At 44.7% G+C, this 17938-nt stretch overlaps 1 protein-coding gene across 17 annotated transcripts in view; it reads right to left on the bottom strand.

Annotated features, from left to right (window-relative positions):
* The window catches only part of IL15RA (interleukin 15 receptor subunit alpha), a 40020-nt gene extending 26777 nt beyond the window's left edge, over positions 1–13243 (bottom strand). For 14 of the 17 annotated variants that reach the window (XR_004973042.1, XR_004973040.1, XR_004973041.1 and 11 more), the window contains exons 1-2: positions 12554–12972; positions 12107–12283 (exon numbers count right to left, since the gene is read on the bottom strand). Coding sequence is in view for 14 of the 17 variants with exons in the window: in XM_036341949.1 (XP_036197842.1) it covers positions 12107–12283; positions 12554–12638 (262 nt within the window). In the remaining 3 variants the exon portion in view is untranslated. The other 3 variants (XM_036341956.1, XM_036342031.1, XM_036342009.1) reach the window with 3 other exon arrangements.
* Between the last annotated feature and the right edge of the window lie 4695 nt (positions 13244–17938).

The raw sequence follows: 17938 nt of genomic DNA, 5'->3' as shown, positions 1-17938 counted from the left end.
AGGAGGAGAGAGGGAAGAGAGACATCAGCATGAGAGAGACAAATCGATTGGCTGCCTCCCACTCATGCCCCTACCGGGGTTGGGGAACCTGCAACTGAGGAATATGCCCTTGCCTGGGAATTGAACCTGTGACCCTTCAGTTTGCAGGCCAACAGTCCAAGCTCTGAGCTAAATTGGGCAGGACTACATTTAGTGTCTGATTGTAGCTTTGGTTTGCTGTGTGTATTCACCATTGCCAAATCGGAGCCCTTGCTCTGCTACGTGAACTCTACTCCTAACTATCTTCAACTTCATCTTGTGTCCTCTATGCCAGTGGTTTTCAAAAATGAGTGGGTATCAGAGCCACCTGCATGGCTTGTTAAAATACAGAGTGCTGGATTCTCCTCTCAGAGCTCCTGAGTCAGTAGGACTCAGGGATAGTTAGCTGCTTGTTCATACCTTTCTTAGTTAATGGCATTGATTACATCAGTGAGGGTTTCTTTTATAGGTTCCTCTTGATGGGCTGTTCTAATACTTTTTAATTGGATCTAGTTCTCCCTCTGTCATCTCTAATCAATGTGTCTCGTGTGTGTGTGTGTGTGTGTGTGTGTGTGTGTGTGTGTGTGTGTGTGTAGCTTAGCAGTACCATGGTTTTAACTTCATACTACCAAAATCTTAAATCTGCATCTGTGATGCTTTCCTGTAAGTTCATATACCTGGTTACCTAAAGGTTGTGGGATAGAGTGGGAGGAATGAAAATAAAACTCAACTCTAGAAATTTGGCAGTAGGCCAGAATGGATAGGTCCATTAAAATGCTAGACTCTGCTCTATAATAAAATGTTCCTTCCTTCCAAGGGAACCAGAATCGACCTTGGATCTTTGGACCTCTTAGGTAATATTATGTTATTGGTGACTGGACAGTCTCCATTCAGCTACAGATCAGTGATTCCAGAGAACATGAGAGACATGAAGTCCCTAGAGCAGTGATGGCGAACCTTTTGAGCTTGGCGTGTCAGCATTTTGAAAAACCCTAACTTAACTCTGGTGCCGTGTCACATATAGAAATTTTTTGACATTTGAAACCATAGTAAAACAAAGATTTATATTTTTGGAATTTATTTTATATATTTAAATGCCATTTAACAAAGAAAAACAACCAAAAAAATGAGTTCGTGTGTCACCTCTGACACTTGTGTCATAGGTTCGCCATCACTGCCCTAGAGCAAAAGGCTAAGTCTATTCAGATATTCTATTTCTTCATGATTTAGTCTTAGTAGGCTTTGTATACCTAGAAATTTGTCCATTTCATCTAGGTTACGCAATTTGTTAGTGTACAATTGTTCATAGTACTCTCTTATAATCCTTTTTATTTTCTATTGAATTTATTGGGGTAACATTGGTTAATAAAATTATATAGGTCTCAGGTGTACAATCCTAAAATACATCATCTGCATATTGCATTGTGTGTTTACCATCCCAATCAATTTAATTTTTTAAAACAAAGACAACCGATTATATTATTAAGATTTGTTATAAATAGCCCATTTTTTTTAGCTCTATCATAAATATCAAAATAAGTTGCCATATTTTGTCTCTTTTTAGGCCATTTTATTTCATTGATTTAGTTTCTATCTCTACACCATAATTTAGGTAGTAAGTACTGATAGCTAATAGAGCAAAGGTAGTTTGGGAGAATTGACACCCTTATGGTATTTAGTTTTCTTACCTGAAAAGTAAATCTTTCTACTTATTTCGGTTTCTTTTAATAAGTTTTATCATTTTCTACATATGGGACTGACAAGTGTTGGAAGCTACCCATTGTCTTCACTACCAGAGAAGTGTAAACAAGGAGCCCAGAATGTTGGTGAACCTTGAGCCCTGGCAAGGGCCAGAGCTATGCACTGATTGTTTAGTCAAGACAATGGTAGCTCAAGCAATTTCCTGACCAAATAGTTTCAGAGTAAATCTTTACTAATATTTACTGACCTTTAAGATAATCTGTCTGTTACCGGAATTGCCTGCCTGACTAAGGGCTATATGTGTATCCAAAATGAAATAAAAGGTTGGCAAGGTCTGGGCACCAGTGAATTCCTTCCCCTTGCATTGGACTCTCCGCCTGGCCCCCATTATTTCCAAATTATTATTTCTTTTCTCATCTTTGTCATTTACATGAGGCCCTTCTCCAGATCCTGAACCCTGAACCACACAGGACGTGGTTCACACGACAAGTTTTGTTGATTTATTAATAGGTACTTAATTTTTGATTGTATGCACTTTTGTAAATTAATTGTGTATTCTGCAACCTTGCTAAACTCACTTATTCTATTCATATTTTGGTGGATTCCATAGGATTTGGACATTCCATATTTATGTCATGGATTATTTGAGTATATTTCATAATTCTATTTCATCTTTATTAGCTTACTAAATACAACTTTTGTTGTATTATTTAGTGGTTTATAGTATACATCTTTACCTTTTCATGGTTTATCTCCAAGTGACATTATACAACTTCACATCCTATATAATAAAGAGCTAATATGCAAATGGTCATCATACCCTCATGCCATCATGCCGTAACAGCTCAGACACTCAACATTGGGGAGAGAGGAATGGGGACCAGCCAGGCACAAGTAAACTCGTGAGAGAGGAATGGGGACCAGCCAAGCTGTGGCCAGGGAGAGGGACAAACTGCCCGCCCCAAGGTCCCGGGCAGCTGTGGCTGCGGCCCGGGTGAAGCCACCTGCCCACGGTCCCCTGTGGCTGCAGCTGGTCCGGGCAAAGTCAGCTCAGGTCCTGGGTGCCTGCGGCCAGCCAGAGGGAGGGAAGCTTGGGTCCTGGATGATGCCTGCAACTGGCCCGAGGAGGGAATCCTGGGGGCAGGGCGAGGCAGAGGCAGTTAGGGGTGATCAAGCCAGCAGGGGAGCAGTTATGGGCAATCAGGCAGGTAGGAGAGCAGTTGGGGGGATCAGGCAGGCAGGCAGAGGTGGTTAGGGGCGATCAGGCAGGCAGGCAGGCAGAGGGGTTAGGGGCAATCAGGCAGGCAGGCAGGCAGGCAGGCAGGTAATCAGTTAGAAGCCAGTGGTACCAGATTACGAGAGGCAGTCGGACATCCCCCGAGGGGTCCCAGATTGGAGAGGGTGCAGGCCGGCTGAGTGACCCCCCCACACACATGAATTTCATCCACCGGGCCTCTAGTATCTATATATATGAAGAGCCAGTGTCCATAACATCCAAAACAACCAAAGGCTCTACTGAACACCAGGCTGCACATGCAGCATGCCAGTGGGCTGAACTGCTGACCTCTCGGAGAGAGAGAGAGGCAGGGACTTTCAGCGGGGACTTGCGTGAGGCTGTCTCATGGCACCCCACATCCCTCCCTGACCAACCACTATGACTCCAAGCTAGCGAGGGCCACCTCCAGGCCACAGCCCCAGTTTTCACACCCCATCTCAGGCCTGAGAGTGCAGCGCTGGGCAGGGGTGACCGGGGGTCCGGGAATGTGGCACGAGGGGCTGGCGTGGCATGGGGAGAACTTTACACCACCAAGTTCTCCGCTTCCACCCTGGCCCACGCATCCCTACTCCCTCCCCTTGGTGGCCTGGCTCCTGCCTATATGCTTGCTGGGCAGACCCGACTGCACCGGGGAGTGAGCCATGGCGATCGGATGGCCACTTGCTGGGACGGGATGGCCGGGCCATGGCTATTCACAAGGGCAACGAGGCCTGTGGGGCACCAAGTCTGGCTTTGGTGGGGCCAGTGGGAGCCTGAGGCCACCCCAGCCCCCACAGGTCCCGGGTTGGACAGTGGCTCAGCGGTGAGTGGTGTCTTCATGCATGGCACCCATGGGCAGCCACAAGCTGCTGCGATCCCGCCCCATGCCTCAGAGAGGGAGAGGAGGCTCGCAGCCTCTGGTGCCCTAGGCTGCACCACCTGCACCACTGCCTGCCAGGCTGGCAGGGTCCAGAGCAGGCGAGCTGCTCCCGCCCCCCAGTGGTGGAACAGGGAGGAGGGTGCAGGATGCAGGGAGGGGACCTCAGCCGGAATCCTCCTGGCACGGGGAAGGGGCCTGGCCTGGCCTGGGCCTGTGGGGAGCTTAGGAAGTCTGGCTGAGCAGGCGCTGGTTCATACTAACTCTTACTCTGCCATCTTCCTCTAGCTCTCCAAGCTAGCCACCCTGCCCCACCTGCCCAGGGTAACAGGCTCTGGGCGACCTCCCTGAGCTCAGACTGTGGACCTGGAGACCTCGAGGAAGAGTGCCTGACAGGGGCTGGTGCAGAACTACCAGGGCAGAGCTGCTTCAGTGTCTCGGTAAAGTTTGCAACAGACCCAAGGAGGAAACTGAGAGGGGAAAAGCCAGGAGGCGTGAATTCCCAGCGCTTTAGCCACTTGAAAACAGCCCCACTTGGAATGTGAGGTGGCTGTACATTCAGCTGAGAAGTGAGGGGGCTGAACCCCACCATCACTGGGCTCCTGTTGGTCTAAGGCCCGAGTGTCCACCATGACAAGGAAAGAACAGAGTGAGGGGCCCGGAGGAAGGGAGGACAATTGAAGGAAACTGTGTCTAGACCACGGGTGGGCAAACTTTTTGACTCGAGGGCCACAATGGGTTCTTAAACTGGACCGGAGGGCCGGAACAAAAGCATGGATGGAGTGTTTGTGTGAACTAATATAAATTCAAAGTAAACATCATTACATAAAAGGGTACGGTCTTTTTTTTTTTAGTTTTATTCATTTCAAACGGGCCGGATCCGGCCTGCTGGCCATAGTTTGCCCACAGCTGGTCTAGACTTTCCTCAGCCCTCTCTCTCTTTCTGCTGCCTACAAAAGCCCCAGGCCCGGCCACAGTTCTGTCTCCACCTTTTAGTCCCCTATTCTCCAACCACAGAGGAAAGAAATAAGGAAGGAGTCCATGCTGCCTTCAGAAAGTATCTATATACCTGATTGTCCAGTTGCCTCCCACAGAGGGGGCCAGACTGCGGCTTAGGCCCGCTCCCCATGGGCCTAAGTCAGATGTCTGAATACCGGCTTAGGCTGTCCGAAGCCAGCAGTCAGACATCCTTAGCATTGCCTTGGAGGCGGGAGAAGCTCCCACCACCGCCACTGCACTTACCAGCCGTGAGCCCAGCTTCTGGCTGAGCGGCACTCCACCAGTGGGAGTGCACTGACCACCAGTGGGCAGCTCCTGCATTAAGCATCTGCCCTCTGGTGGTCAGTGCACATCATAGCGACCAGTTGTTCCACCATTCAGTCAATTTGCATATTACCCTTTTATTATATAGGACTAGTGGCCAGGTGAACAAAATTTGTGCATATTAAAAGGGAATTAATTAGAGGAAATATTTTAATATTGCTATTTGCCCTTTATAATAGAAGTGTCAGAGATGAAAGAAAATTAGTAAAATGTATATGAAAGTCTCCCTCCTGTGAGAGTCTGGGGCATGCCGCGGGACCCAGAGTCAAGTCCCCACCCACCCACTCGTGCCTTGAAATTCTGCGAGACCCAGACCCAGCGGGGGCGGGGGCACAGCCTCAGGTCCCCCATCAAGCCCCGCTGGGCGGGGGGTGCATCCTCAGGTCCCCTGCCCTGGCTTCAGGTCCCCCAGCCCCGGAGCAAGGGTGCGAGGACATGAGGGCGCAAAGGCGTGACAACCATTTGCATATTAGCTCTTTATTATATGAGGATGATAGATAATGCATTTGATTCTATCAATAACCTTTCATTGAGGCTTTAATCACATCTTTTGATACTTCAGTGATAATTTCTCTTTACATTCATTCTTTTATAACATTGTTCCCTAGATATTCAATGTAAGGAAGTCTCACCTTTTTAATAATATTGTAAGCTCCTTGATGGTGGTGGATATATTTTAAAGTCCTCTGGTACTCACAGGGCTAAACCTGACATGCGATGGTGTTTTCTGAAGTTAGTGGCTTGTGAATATATAGAGTGCAATGGAAATAGGAGTAAACTTAAGGTTCTTGAAATATCAAAACTCTTAAATTGTCTAAAAAACATATACAGCAAGTCCAACGATCATTTAAATGAAGTCACTAAAATAGTGTGTAGGGCCACACCTGTTTTTACTTCCCAGAACTTGTGAATCAGGCTTTTTTACCAAGTTGGTTTACACAATTTAATACGAGTAAGTACCTCTGGCCTAGTCTCATTTTTGGAGTTCAAAAGTTATCAGGTTAGCATGCCCCTCCTGTTCTTTAAGGAGAGTCAGAGCCCATTCCAATATTTTATTTCTCTTATTCTACCATTTAAATGCCAATTGTGGGATACCATGTAATTTCTGTTCTCAAGAAACGCAGTGTGAAGCTGATGTATTTAATGTGTAAAGGGCTCTGTGTTCACAGTAATCTGTTTTCTTTCATAATTTTTCTAGTTGAAATGCCAACCAAGCCAACACACTTCCTTCTGGCACTCACTATAAGTACCAAGTTCAGGTCATTGCCCTTAACTCATCTATTCTTTCTGTGTCAGGCTCATTTACTGAGCTTCCCAATCTACTTTTTGTGTGATAGGTAAATTCATCATAGTTCAAGTCCTTAAATAATGCTTTTTCAAGGCTTGGATGAGTTGAATGAAGGTCGAGGAGCAAACAAAAGGGAAAGAATGAAATACATTTTATATTTATGGAACTCAGGAGGAAATCTCCCCCCCCCCCCTTCCTTATTGACAGTGTCTTGGTTCAGGATTTCATCACCACTTACTAGAACTATTGCAAAAGCCTCCAACTTAGCTTCCTGCCTCCAGACTCTCTAAACTACACTTCTTCACACTCTTTGCACCCTTATGCCATTCAATTCCAATGATGTCTCCTTTGCCCAGAAACCTTCAGTGGCTCCCTACAATGCAGGAGAAAATTAAGTTTTTCCAAATAGAAAGTATTCAGATAACATCAATCCTGTGTAATGAGTAACACTGAGTGATTCCAAGAGTATATACTTGGGGATTTTATACATTTATTCAAACAGTTATATACAATTAGAGGCCCGGTGCATGAATTTGTGCATGGGTGGGGTCTGGCCAGCCCTCTCTGATCAGGGCCCGATTGGGCTGGGCCAGCCGAGAGGAGGGGCTGTGGGCAGTTTGCTGGCCACCTCGGCCCCTGATCAAACTCCCAGTCGAACTCCTGGTTGAGGGGATAATTTGCATATTAGCCTTTTATTATATAGGATTTAGTAAAATCATTTGGCAAAATTGATATAGCCCAAAACAAGTTTGTTGAAGTGATGATTTGATTGGAAAAGAATATCCCCAGAAACACTGCCATTTTTTAGAATTTGAGGTGTTTCCCCTCGCCTTTTTTACTCTGTGTAGCTAGTTTTCATCCAATTATTCCTACTCTGTGTGTTTAGAACATCAAACATTTTGAAACAATCTAAATATTTAACCATTTAGAGGCAACTGAAGCCTACACACAGCTCCAATAATAAAGAATTGGGTTTTGTTTTTTGAGAGAGAGAGAGAGAGAGAGAGAGAGAGAGAGAGAGAGAGAGAGATATGTGAGAGAGAAACATTGATCAGTTGCCTCCTGTATGTGCCTGGACTGGGGAGTGAACCCACAACCTGGGCATGTGCCCTCATTAGGAATGTAGCCCGACACCTTTTGGGGTACCAGATGCTTCAACCAACTGAGCCACACTATCCAGGGCAATAAGAATTGTTTAAACAAATTGTAAAGGGTTATAAAATGTATGTATAGTATGCATAAATGTTATATGCAGTGACCTTATAATAATTTATTTTGAGCAATTTGCAAGATATGTAAAGTCATGAAAACATTGCCAAACAAGGAGATCAGCTATAATTTAAAATAAATGATAAAAACTCCAAAATTCTAGATCTTGATTGTGTTATTTTGTGGTTTTATTTTACTTTTCTTATTACAAAACAATTGAAAATATTAGCACTATCCTCTAACCAAATGAGCTAACTGGCTAAGCACAATTCAAAATATGATAGAAAAGTGAGAAAAGGCAGACAAACACACAGACACAAACAATCCATAGCTCTCTGCTTAATACAGTTACTTCTAGATCTTCTAGTAAAAGTGGAATCATATGATGCATGCTATTTGAAAGCAACTCCATTGTATTTGTGCAATCCTCCACTGTTAAACATTTAGGTTGATTTAAAAAATCCTATATTTTTTGTACATTTAAGTTTTTATCCCATTTTTGCTATCAGGAGTAGCACAAAGCAATAATAACTAGATAAAACTGATTTGAAATAAAATAATAAAAGGTTTGGGCAACCCCCCCCCCATAGTTCTGAAAAATGGCTTAAATTTTTTTAATTAAAATTTTTTATTGTTGACACTATTACAAATGTCCCTTATTTCGCCCTCCCCTTTGCCTACATCTACCTTGACTCCACTATCTCTCTCTTTTCCCTCCCCAAACTATTGTCTGTGTCCATGGGCTGTGCATATATGTTTCTTAGCTAATCCCTTCACTGTCCTTTATCCAGTCACCTTCATCCCCCTCCCCTCTGACATCTGTCTGTCTGTTCCATGTCTCCATGCCTCTGATTCTATTTTGTTTTTCAGTTTATTTGTTCATTAGATTCCATATATTAGTGAGATCATATGGTATTTGTCTTTCTCTGACTGGCTTAATTTGCTTAGCATAATAATTTCCAGGTCCATCCATGCTGCCACAAAGAGTAAGAGTTCCTTCTGTGTAGTATTCCTTTGTGTAAATGTAATGCAGCTTTTATATCTATTCATATACTTGTGGGCACTTGGGCTGTTTCCAGATCTTGGCTATTGTAAATAATGCTGCTATGAACATAAGGTGCGTATATTATTTCTGATTGGTGTTATGGGATTCTTATGATATATATATATATACCCAGAAGTGGGATTGCTGCGTCAAAAGGCTGTTCCATTTTTAATTTTTTAAAGGAAAATCCATACTGTTTTCCACAGTGGCTGTACCAATCTGCATTCCCACCAACTAGGGTTCCCTTTTTTCCACATTCTCACTAGCACTTCTGGTAGGTGTGAGGTGATACCTCATTGTCATTTTAATTTACATCTCTCTGATGATTAGTGATGTTGCTTATTTTTCATATGTCTTTTGGCCATCTGTATGTCCTCTTTGGAGAAGTGTTTATCCAGGTCCTTTGCCCATTTTTGGATTGTTTGTCTTCCTGGTGTTAAGTTGTATTAGTTTTTTATATATTTTGGGGATTAACCCCTTATCAATGAATAATTGGTGAATATGTTCTCCCATATGCACTAACCACCAATACACTAACCACCCCCCGATGCACTAACACTCTGTACAAACCAGCACTAGTGAGCAGGGATATTCATCTTTAAACAAATGACCTGCCCAAGATGATGAATTTCCCTCCAAATCAGGTCTTTTGAATAAGAACAGACAGATGCAACTTGCTGTCTGTAAACTAGCAGGAACAGATCTGAGACTGTATTATTTTCTCACCTAGGGATAAGAAATGGGCTGCTCTTTATACTTTACTAGAGGCCTAGTGCATGACATTTGTGTATGGATAGGGTCCCTAGAGGCTGCCAGCTGCCGGCCCGCTGGGTTCTCCCTTCCCAGGGTTGGTTGGCCCCGCCCCTGGTTGAAATCCCAGTAGAACTCCTGGTCAAGGGGACAGATTTGCATATCAGGCTTTTATGATATAGGTTTATATAGGATAACCAGGATCATATTACCAAGTAATAAATTTAATAATTTGGATCTCTTCTACTTAAAAAATATTAGGTATCCTCTGCTCTGTTAGCTCTTTATCCATTTTACCAATACCACATTGTCTTGATTACTGTAACTTTATAATTAGTCTCAAAATTAGAAGTGTTGTTCTTCGAATTCCATTCTTTTTCAATTTTTTTGGTTATACTACATCTTTTGCATTTTCTTTTTTTTATCTTTTGCATTTTCATGTGAATTTTGGAATCAGTTTGTTAATTTCTACAATAAAGCCTGCTGGAATATTGATTTGTGGAGAATTGCCACCTTAATGATATTGATTTGCCCATTCCATGAACATGGTATATTTCCCCATTTGTTAGATCTTTAAATTTCTCTCAGCAATAGTTTGTAGGTTTCAGTGTACAGGTGATCTTTTCTAGTCTTTTTTTTCTTTTCTAGTCTTTTGTCACATTTATCACTAAGTATTTCACACTTTTTGATGCTATAGCAAATTATACATTTTTTAAAAATTTCATTTTCCAATTGCTTATTGCTAATATATAGAGCTACAATTGATATTTGTATTATGGTGTTTTGTCTTCTGCAAGCAATCCAAACATAAAGGGACAGCTGATGTTTTGTGTGTGTTTTTTTAAAGTTATAATATCAATTCAGCAGAGATAATCTTTTCAACAAATGGTGCTGGGACAATTGGATAGTTATATACAAAAGCAAACAAATAAACAAACAAAATAAAAAGAGACCAAACCAAAACAATACTGCTATTGGGAATGCAAAATAGTACAATTACTTTGAAAAATGGTTTGTCAGTTTTTTTAAAAAAATTAAACATCATGTGTCATATGATCCAGCCACTCCTAGTCATTTTCTCTACTAAAGAGAAATAAATGCCTATGTCCACACAAGAACCTAAATGTGAATGTTCAAAGCAGCTCTATATGTAATAGCCCCAAACCAAAACAATGTAAATGTCCATGTAACACGTGAATGCGTAAACAAACTGTGTGATATCCATGCAATGGAATAGTACTCAGCAATAAAAAGAAAGGAACTATTGATACAAGTTACAGTGTGGATGGATTCTTAGAATAGTTACAATGAAAGGAAGAATCCAGGCAAGAAAGAGCATATACTATGGTTGCATTTATATAAAATTCTAGAAGATATAACAAATTAATAGTGACAGAAAGCAGATGGTGTTTGCCTGGGTGACAGAGCCCTTTGGGAGGTAAGGAGTATGAAGGACATGAAGAAACTTCTGCTAATGATGATTATGTTTATTCTCTTGATTGTGGTGATTGATTCATGAGTGTACACATTTAACTTTAAATTTATCAAATTGTTCAATTTAAATGTATGCAGTTTATCTGTCAATTATCCCTCAGTAAAGCCGTTGAAGAAAAACTAAGAGACATGAGGAGTTATCAGATGGCAGCAAGAACCTTGTGAGGTTAAAGAGCAATGCTGTAGTTGATGAGCTTTAAAAACCTTGACTGCAGTTTTGCTCTCTGCACTTTGACAGCTCATTTTTGCTGGGTTCTGACTAAAGCTGTATTTCCTTTCACACTGCAATCGAGTTGCCCCAGGCCACTGGCTGTCTCCTACATCTCCTCAGGGGTCATGCAGGACACTGGTTAGCCAGGTGGGAGGACCTGAACAATCACCAACATAACTCACATTCTCAGATATGGGAGAAGTCCAAACATAGCCTTCTGAAAGCAAAACTTCATGGAATCCACAGAGCTATGGCGTTAACACCAACCCAGCCAGGATGGATGGCTCTGATCAAGTACTGGCTAGACTGGTCTGACTGACTGACTGGATGTAAATGATTGGGAGGCTTGCCTTAAACACACACACACACACACACACACACACACACACACACACACACGAGGGGGAAGGAAGTAAGAGATATTATGGATTTACTAATCCCTGAGGAGCCCATGGGTGCCTTTCAGTGGGTCCATGACCCCAAAATCATATGCAAGTTTTGTAAGTATATGTATTTATGCTTTTTTTTTTTTTTTCTGGGGAGAGAGTACATAGCTTTCATCAGACCCCTCAAAGCCCTCCCAGACTAAAAGATTAAGAAGAGCCATCGTGGATAAATCCACACATCTATTATTTCTTCTTCCTCCTCTGTATCTCCCAGGAGAAAAATGTATTCGTCACTTATTCTGTGCTTTCCACTGAGATTACATCTATGCGACCTCCACCAAGCCATCACCAACGATTTCATTTCTTCGCCTTTGCCTGGGAGCACTTACTCCATGCTGCCCCACGATCCTGCGCCCTGGCACAGTTCCCAGCTGCTTAGGAATTGGAGTTGTTTCCAGGTTCCCAGATGTGCAATCTGGCCGACGCCTTTTCTCTCCCCAGGGACGCAGTCCCTAACCGATCCTGCTACTACCCACGCGTGTTACTTGCTTTTGTCTGAGGGTATTGATGGGGTCGTCTTCCCCGGTCTCTGCGGGGACTGCCTGCTTTGCAACATTTGTACAGCTTTCCTTCTGGGGCTAGGAGAACCGCGCTCATGGTTTCTCGAAATTGCTGTAAAACTCCAACTCGGATACCCCATTGCAAGCCCCGGGTTTCCCCCTTTGCCTTGGAAATCGGGAAGAAGTTGTATTAAAAGCCTGGCCTCGCAGCTCCCTCCCTTGGGGGTGGGTCGGGGCGCAGAGACTGGCGCTCTGCTCCTAGCCACTGCTCCCTCCACGTGCTCCCCGCAAGCGGGTGCCGCGCCCCCTCCCTGGCCGGCGTTCACCCTTTCCTACCCCACCGATTCCCCGCCGCTGTAGGGGGAGAGCTCAGCGCAGTCCCCCTGCGGCTCCCGGGCCTCCTCCCACCGCCCCAAGGGCGCACGCCTTTCCCTACCCGGCGTCTGCGGCGGCCGGAGCAGCAGTAGCAGCAGCACGGGGAGTTCGATGGCCCAGCAGTCCCGGAGCGGGTGGCGGGCCATGGCCTCAACCTCGCCTGCGCCCTCGCCCTCGCCCTCGCCCTCGCCGGCACCTGCAGATGCCCAAGGGTCCGGGAGGAGGCAACGGGCACAGTTCTCGGGACTAGCCGCCCCGCGAGTCGCATTCGCTTTCGCTTTTACTTTAGCCCCCGGAGGGCTGGGGAGAGGTGAGAAGCGTGGCAGATCTGTGACTCAGCATCCCCTCTGGAAAAAGCCCCGGCAGCCGCAGGGGGTCCTAGTGCGGCCTCGGCAGTCCCTGGGGCAACGCGAACCCCGCAGAGCAGAGTCCCGGACCGACCGTCCCCTGCGGAGGACTGGATCCCTGCCCCGCTTCTCTCCTCACCTCTCATCCAAAAGCCCAGTGGGTCTCGGGTCCCAACGCATTGGGAGTGGGCAAAGCCATTGGGAAGCAAGGTCATTCGAGTAAACTCGGCCGGTGGGCGTTCACACCTGACTTCTGCTCCAGTCGTTGACCTTGTATAGCTTGTCTCCTCCTGTCGCTCCTACTTCACCTTCCGAGTTTCCCTTCATTCCTAGACCATGGGTTAGTCAAGTGGCTCTGGGCTCCCTCCACCAATCTGATCCAGTTATGGTGGGGGAACGAACCTCATTGGTGGGTGACCCTGGAGGTGTCGCCCCAGTGTGGCTGGCCGGGTCACGTGCAGGGAATCGCAGCCCATGCCACCTGTTCACGCCTGCTGGAGCCTTGTTTACTGGAAACTAGTGCAGTATCACAGTGAGGAAATTGACACTGACACAAATCATAGCCATATTCGAATTTTGTCAGTTTTCTGTGAATTCATTTGTATGTGTTTAGTTCTGTGCAGTTTTGTCAAACACACACACACAGTAGACAGATAAATAGATAGATGAGATCTGTAACCACCATTGCCAGGATCCCCCTCCCAGGATATTTACTGTTACTCTTATATAGCCACAGCCACCTTCCTCTCTCCCCTGTCCCTGAACCCTGGCAACCACTGATCTTTTTCTCCATCTCTATAATCTTGCCATGTGGAGAATGTCATGTAAATGTAACCATACAGTTTGTAACCTTTTGAGGTGGGCTTTTTCACTCAGTATAATTCCCTTGAGGTTCATTCAAGTTGCTGTCCTTTTTATGAGTAGTACTGATAGTTTCTTTTTTAAATGTATGAATCTCTGCCATCCATACCCAAATAGCTCTGCTTTCATATATGTACTAGTGGCCCAGTGCACGAATTCGTGCACATTGAAAGGAAATTAATTAGAAGAGCTATTTTAATATAGCTATTCGCTCTTTCTCTATAATAGAAGTGTCAACCAAATTCACGATCGACCATGTCAGATGAAAACACACACACACACACGTGCGATTGGTGCCAGTGAGAGCTTTATATGTATTGCACATGCATGAGTCAACTTAGCCTTTTTTATATATAGCATAAACTTGCTTAATTAGACCTGCTTTCTAATTTAGCTAAACTTTTTCCAGCCCAGTGAAGCACCCCAACTTCTCTTTCAGGTAATTGTCAGCAACACAGCAGTAAATATCAACATGAAGCAGATTATTATTGTAGATCACGCAGGGAGAACAAAGGGTAAAATATTAACCTGCAGCAGTGTTTGACTATATTCTGTGCAGTGAGAAAACCTGAAGTCATTTTCCAGGTCCACCATTTCTTCTTTTCAGTGGGGTCAAGTTTCTAAGCTTTCTAGATCACTGTTTTCTGGCTAGTGAAAAGAAAATAGGATTCCACCGAGTCTCCCATCTACCTACTCCAGGACTTCCGTGAGGATCAAATGAGATGAGGCACTGGAAAACGCTGCACAGACATTTGGTTAAAGTGTAAAATGTTTCCACCTGGCTATAAAGCAAGTCGTGTTCCTGGGCTGAAGAAACTGCAAGGAGGCTAGTCACTAGGAAGAGGAAGCCAGGCATTGCTACGTGACATCATTACCCAGATGGTCAGACACTTAGCATATTAATCATATATATATATGATTGCTGTAAAATCATATATATCCTAGTCCTAGTTTCCTAGGACTGCCACAACACAGTACCAAAAACAAGGTGGCTTAATCAAAAAATTAATAGAATTAATAAAAGAATTTGGTAAAGCTCAGCCATTGTGGCTCAGAGTTGAGCACTGACCCATGAACCAGGAGGTCATCGGTTGGATTCCTGATCAGGGTACATGCCCGGGTTTGGGGCACGATCACCAGTAGTGGTGTGCAAGAAGCAGTCAATGGATAAGATTTCTCTCTCATTGATGTTTCCGTTTCTCTATCCCTCTCACTTCCTTTCTTGCCAAAAATCAACAAAACTATTTTTTAAAATTCGGTAAAGAAGCAGGATACAAAATTAATATATAGAAATCTGTGGTGTTCCAATACACTTCATCAAAAAAGGATAAAATAGGAATAAACTTAACCAAGGAGGTGAAAGACCTCTACAAAACTATGAGACACTGAAGAAAAAATTGAAGAGGATGCAAATAATAAATGGGAGGATATACTGTGTTCTTAGATAAAATGGACTAATATTGTTAAAATGACCATATCACCGAAACTATTTATAGACTCAGTACAATTTCTATCAAAATACCAATGTCATTCTTCTCAAAACTAGAACAAGTAATCCAAAATTTATATGGAACCATACAAGTTCCTGAATAGCCAAAGCAATATTGAAAAAGAAGAAGAAAGTTGGAGGTATCAATCTTCCTGATCTCAAACTATACTACAAATCTATAGTAATCAAAATAGTGTTGTACTAGCACAAAAACAGACACATAGATCAATGGAACAGAATAACAATCCTAGAAATAAGTCTTCACTTTTATGGTCAGCCAATCTATGACAAAGGTCACTAATCTAAACACTGAAGTAATGACAGTCTTTTAAACTGGTGTTGGGAAACTGGACAGATACATGCAAAAAAGAAAGAAGAAAGAAAGAAAGGAAAGAAGAAAAAAAGAAGATAATTCTCTTATACCATAAACAAAATAAACTCAAAATGGGCTAACAACTTAGATGTAAGGCCTAAAACCATAAAACTCATAGAAGAAAACAAAGGAAGTAAACTATCTGACATCAGTCTGAGTAATATCTTTTGAACACATCCCCTTGAGCAAGGAAAACAAAAGTAAAACTAAGCAAATGGAACTACATCAAACTAAAAAGATGCTGTATAGTGAAGAAAACAAAACCCTCAACAAAACAAAAAGGCAAACTACTGACTGGGAGAATGTATTTGCAAATGATATGTCTGATAAGGAGTTGATATAAATATATAAGAAACCCATGCAACTCAATAACAACAACAAAAATTCACTACAATAAAAAAAATGGGGAGGGGACTGAAAGGGCGAGGACTACGCCCTCCACCTTGCCCCAGGGTAAGGGCTACGCCCTCCACCTTGCCCCAGGGTAAGGGCTACGCCCTCCACCTTGCCCCAGGGTAAGGGCTATGCCCTTCATCTTAACTTGGCCATGTGCTCAGCAAGCTTCTTCCCGGAAGATAGTCAAGGGAAGTGCACGCCATCACTATGACCACATCCTGTGTACTCGCGCCTGGCCAATCGGCAGGGCCCACAGTCCTTTCTCCTCCTCTTACCCCAAACCCCTATAAAACCTCTCTCCACACAGAGTTTTCTCTCTCTCGGCCACTGGGCTACCGTTGCATTGGTGAGTGTGGTCGGGGAGCCGAACTAGTTCGAAATGAGGGACTCTTTGCTTTTGCATCGGACTCGCTGGCTCCCTGATGGGCTTTTTGGGAATCTTGAAATCTGGGCACAACAGGGACATGAAAAGACATTCGTCCAAAGAGGACATACAGATAGCCAACAGACATATGAAAAGATGCTTAACATCACTAATCATCAGGGAAATGCAAATCAAAACCATAATGAGATACTACCTCACACCAGTCAGAATGGCTATTATCAAGTCAACAAATAATACGTGTTGGTGAGGATGTGGAGCAAAGGGAAACATCATGCCAAGATCTCCCATTGGATATGCAGTTTGGGAAGCTTATTGGATTCTGCTTTGATGTTGTCTCAAGCTGGCCACTGGGTGTATTGGTCCTGGGCCTCTTGGGAGGGACTCTTGTGTAGGCCAATGTCAGATGCTGTCTGTGCCTGGCCCTCGGCAACCTGTTTGGAGTTACAAGGGATCTAGTTTGTGGTTGCTTCCGTTGGGCTTGGGTGCAGTCCGAAAGGACCAAGCTGCACACCAAGGCCAGCTTGTTTCAGCACTGGGCCTGGGACAGGTCGGCACAAGTCCTAAAGCACCCTGAGACCCACCACGCCCTCCCTACCCTGCTGGCTGCCTATTGGGCTTAGTCACTGAAAGAGCCTCTGGCAGAGTAGGGAGAATAGGGCTAGTGGACCTCCCCGGAGGGCGAGGGGGTGGGTGTAGTTTTCACCCCAGAGCTACAAGACTCTGTCTCAGATTTTGCTCCAACCTTGGCAGGGTGAAGCCACTAAGAATCGTGTGTGTTGGTGCTGGTGGGGCCTCTGAAGCAGGGAGGTTGAGTCTGCCGGAAGCTGGGAGGGTGGTTTTAACTGATCTCCCATTGAGAATGAAGTGCCAGTCAGGTTCACAGGGAAAGTGGTGGGAATAGCCCCTGCCTCAAAGCCAGACAACTCAGTCACTGACACCCCCTGAGTCTGCCTAGACCTCTACACCCTAGCCAAGGCAGCTGACTCAAGGCAGGGCCTAAACTCCACAGTGTGGGGTGAGAGGGAGTCTAGAGGGTGGGGCAATTGGTCGTCCCTCTTCCTCCCCGCCCCTGCCCCCCGCCCCCCCGCCACACAAAGGGGAGTGCTCCACCCAAGAAAGATGGCATGGAAGAATGACTCAGCACAGAGATCCTGGCAGCTTTCCCTTCAGCTTTCTCACAGAACCACAAGCCCCACTTTCCTCACAAAACTCTAGTTCACTCCACCCTTCTTCCCCTAGAGCCCAGGGTGAGTGGCTGTGAACCAAATTTTGTGCATTGGCCCTTTAAGAGGGTGCCTGTGTCTACAGCTGGACTCTGTCTCTTCCTGGCAGACAGAAATCCCGCAGCTTTTCACAGCTGGACGTTATGTGAGTGCCTCTTCCCAGCTCTGATGCTCTGGGCTGTGAGCCCAGCTTGGGGTTTAGGCCCCATGCTTCTGAGGGGAATCCTTCACAGTGGAGAGAACTTCAGCCTCCACCTGTGGGAGCAGAGCCAGCCTTTTTTGCATCTCTGCCCTTCCTACCAGTCTCGATGTGGCTTCTTCTGTAAATCCTTGTTTATTCCTCTTCAGCTAGCCTTCAGTTGGTGATTCAGG

This window comes from Myotis myotis, unplaced genomic scaffold, assembly GCF_014108235.1.
Source record: "Myotis myotis isolate mMyoMyo1 unplaced genomic scaffold, mMyoMyo1.p scaffold_m19_p_1, whole genome shotgun sequence".
In the NCBI taxonomy this organism is placed as follows: Eukaryota; Metazoa; Chordata; class Mammalia; order Chiroptera; family Vespertilionidae; genus Myotis; species Myotis myotis.
The sequence above is the reverse complement of the archived record's forward strand: the minus strand, read 5'-3'. Positions and strand labels throughout refer to the sequence as shown.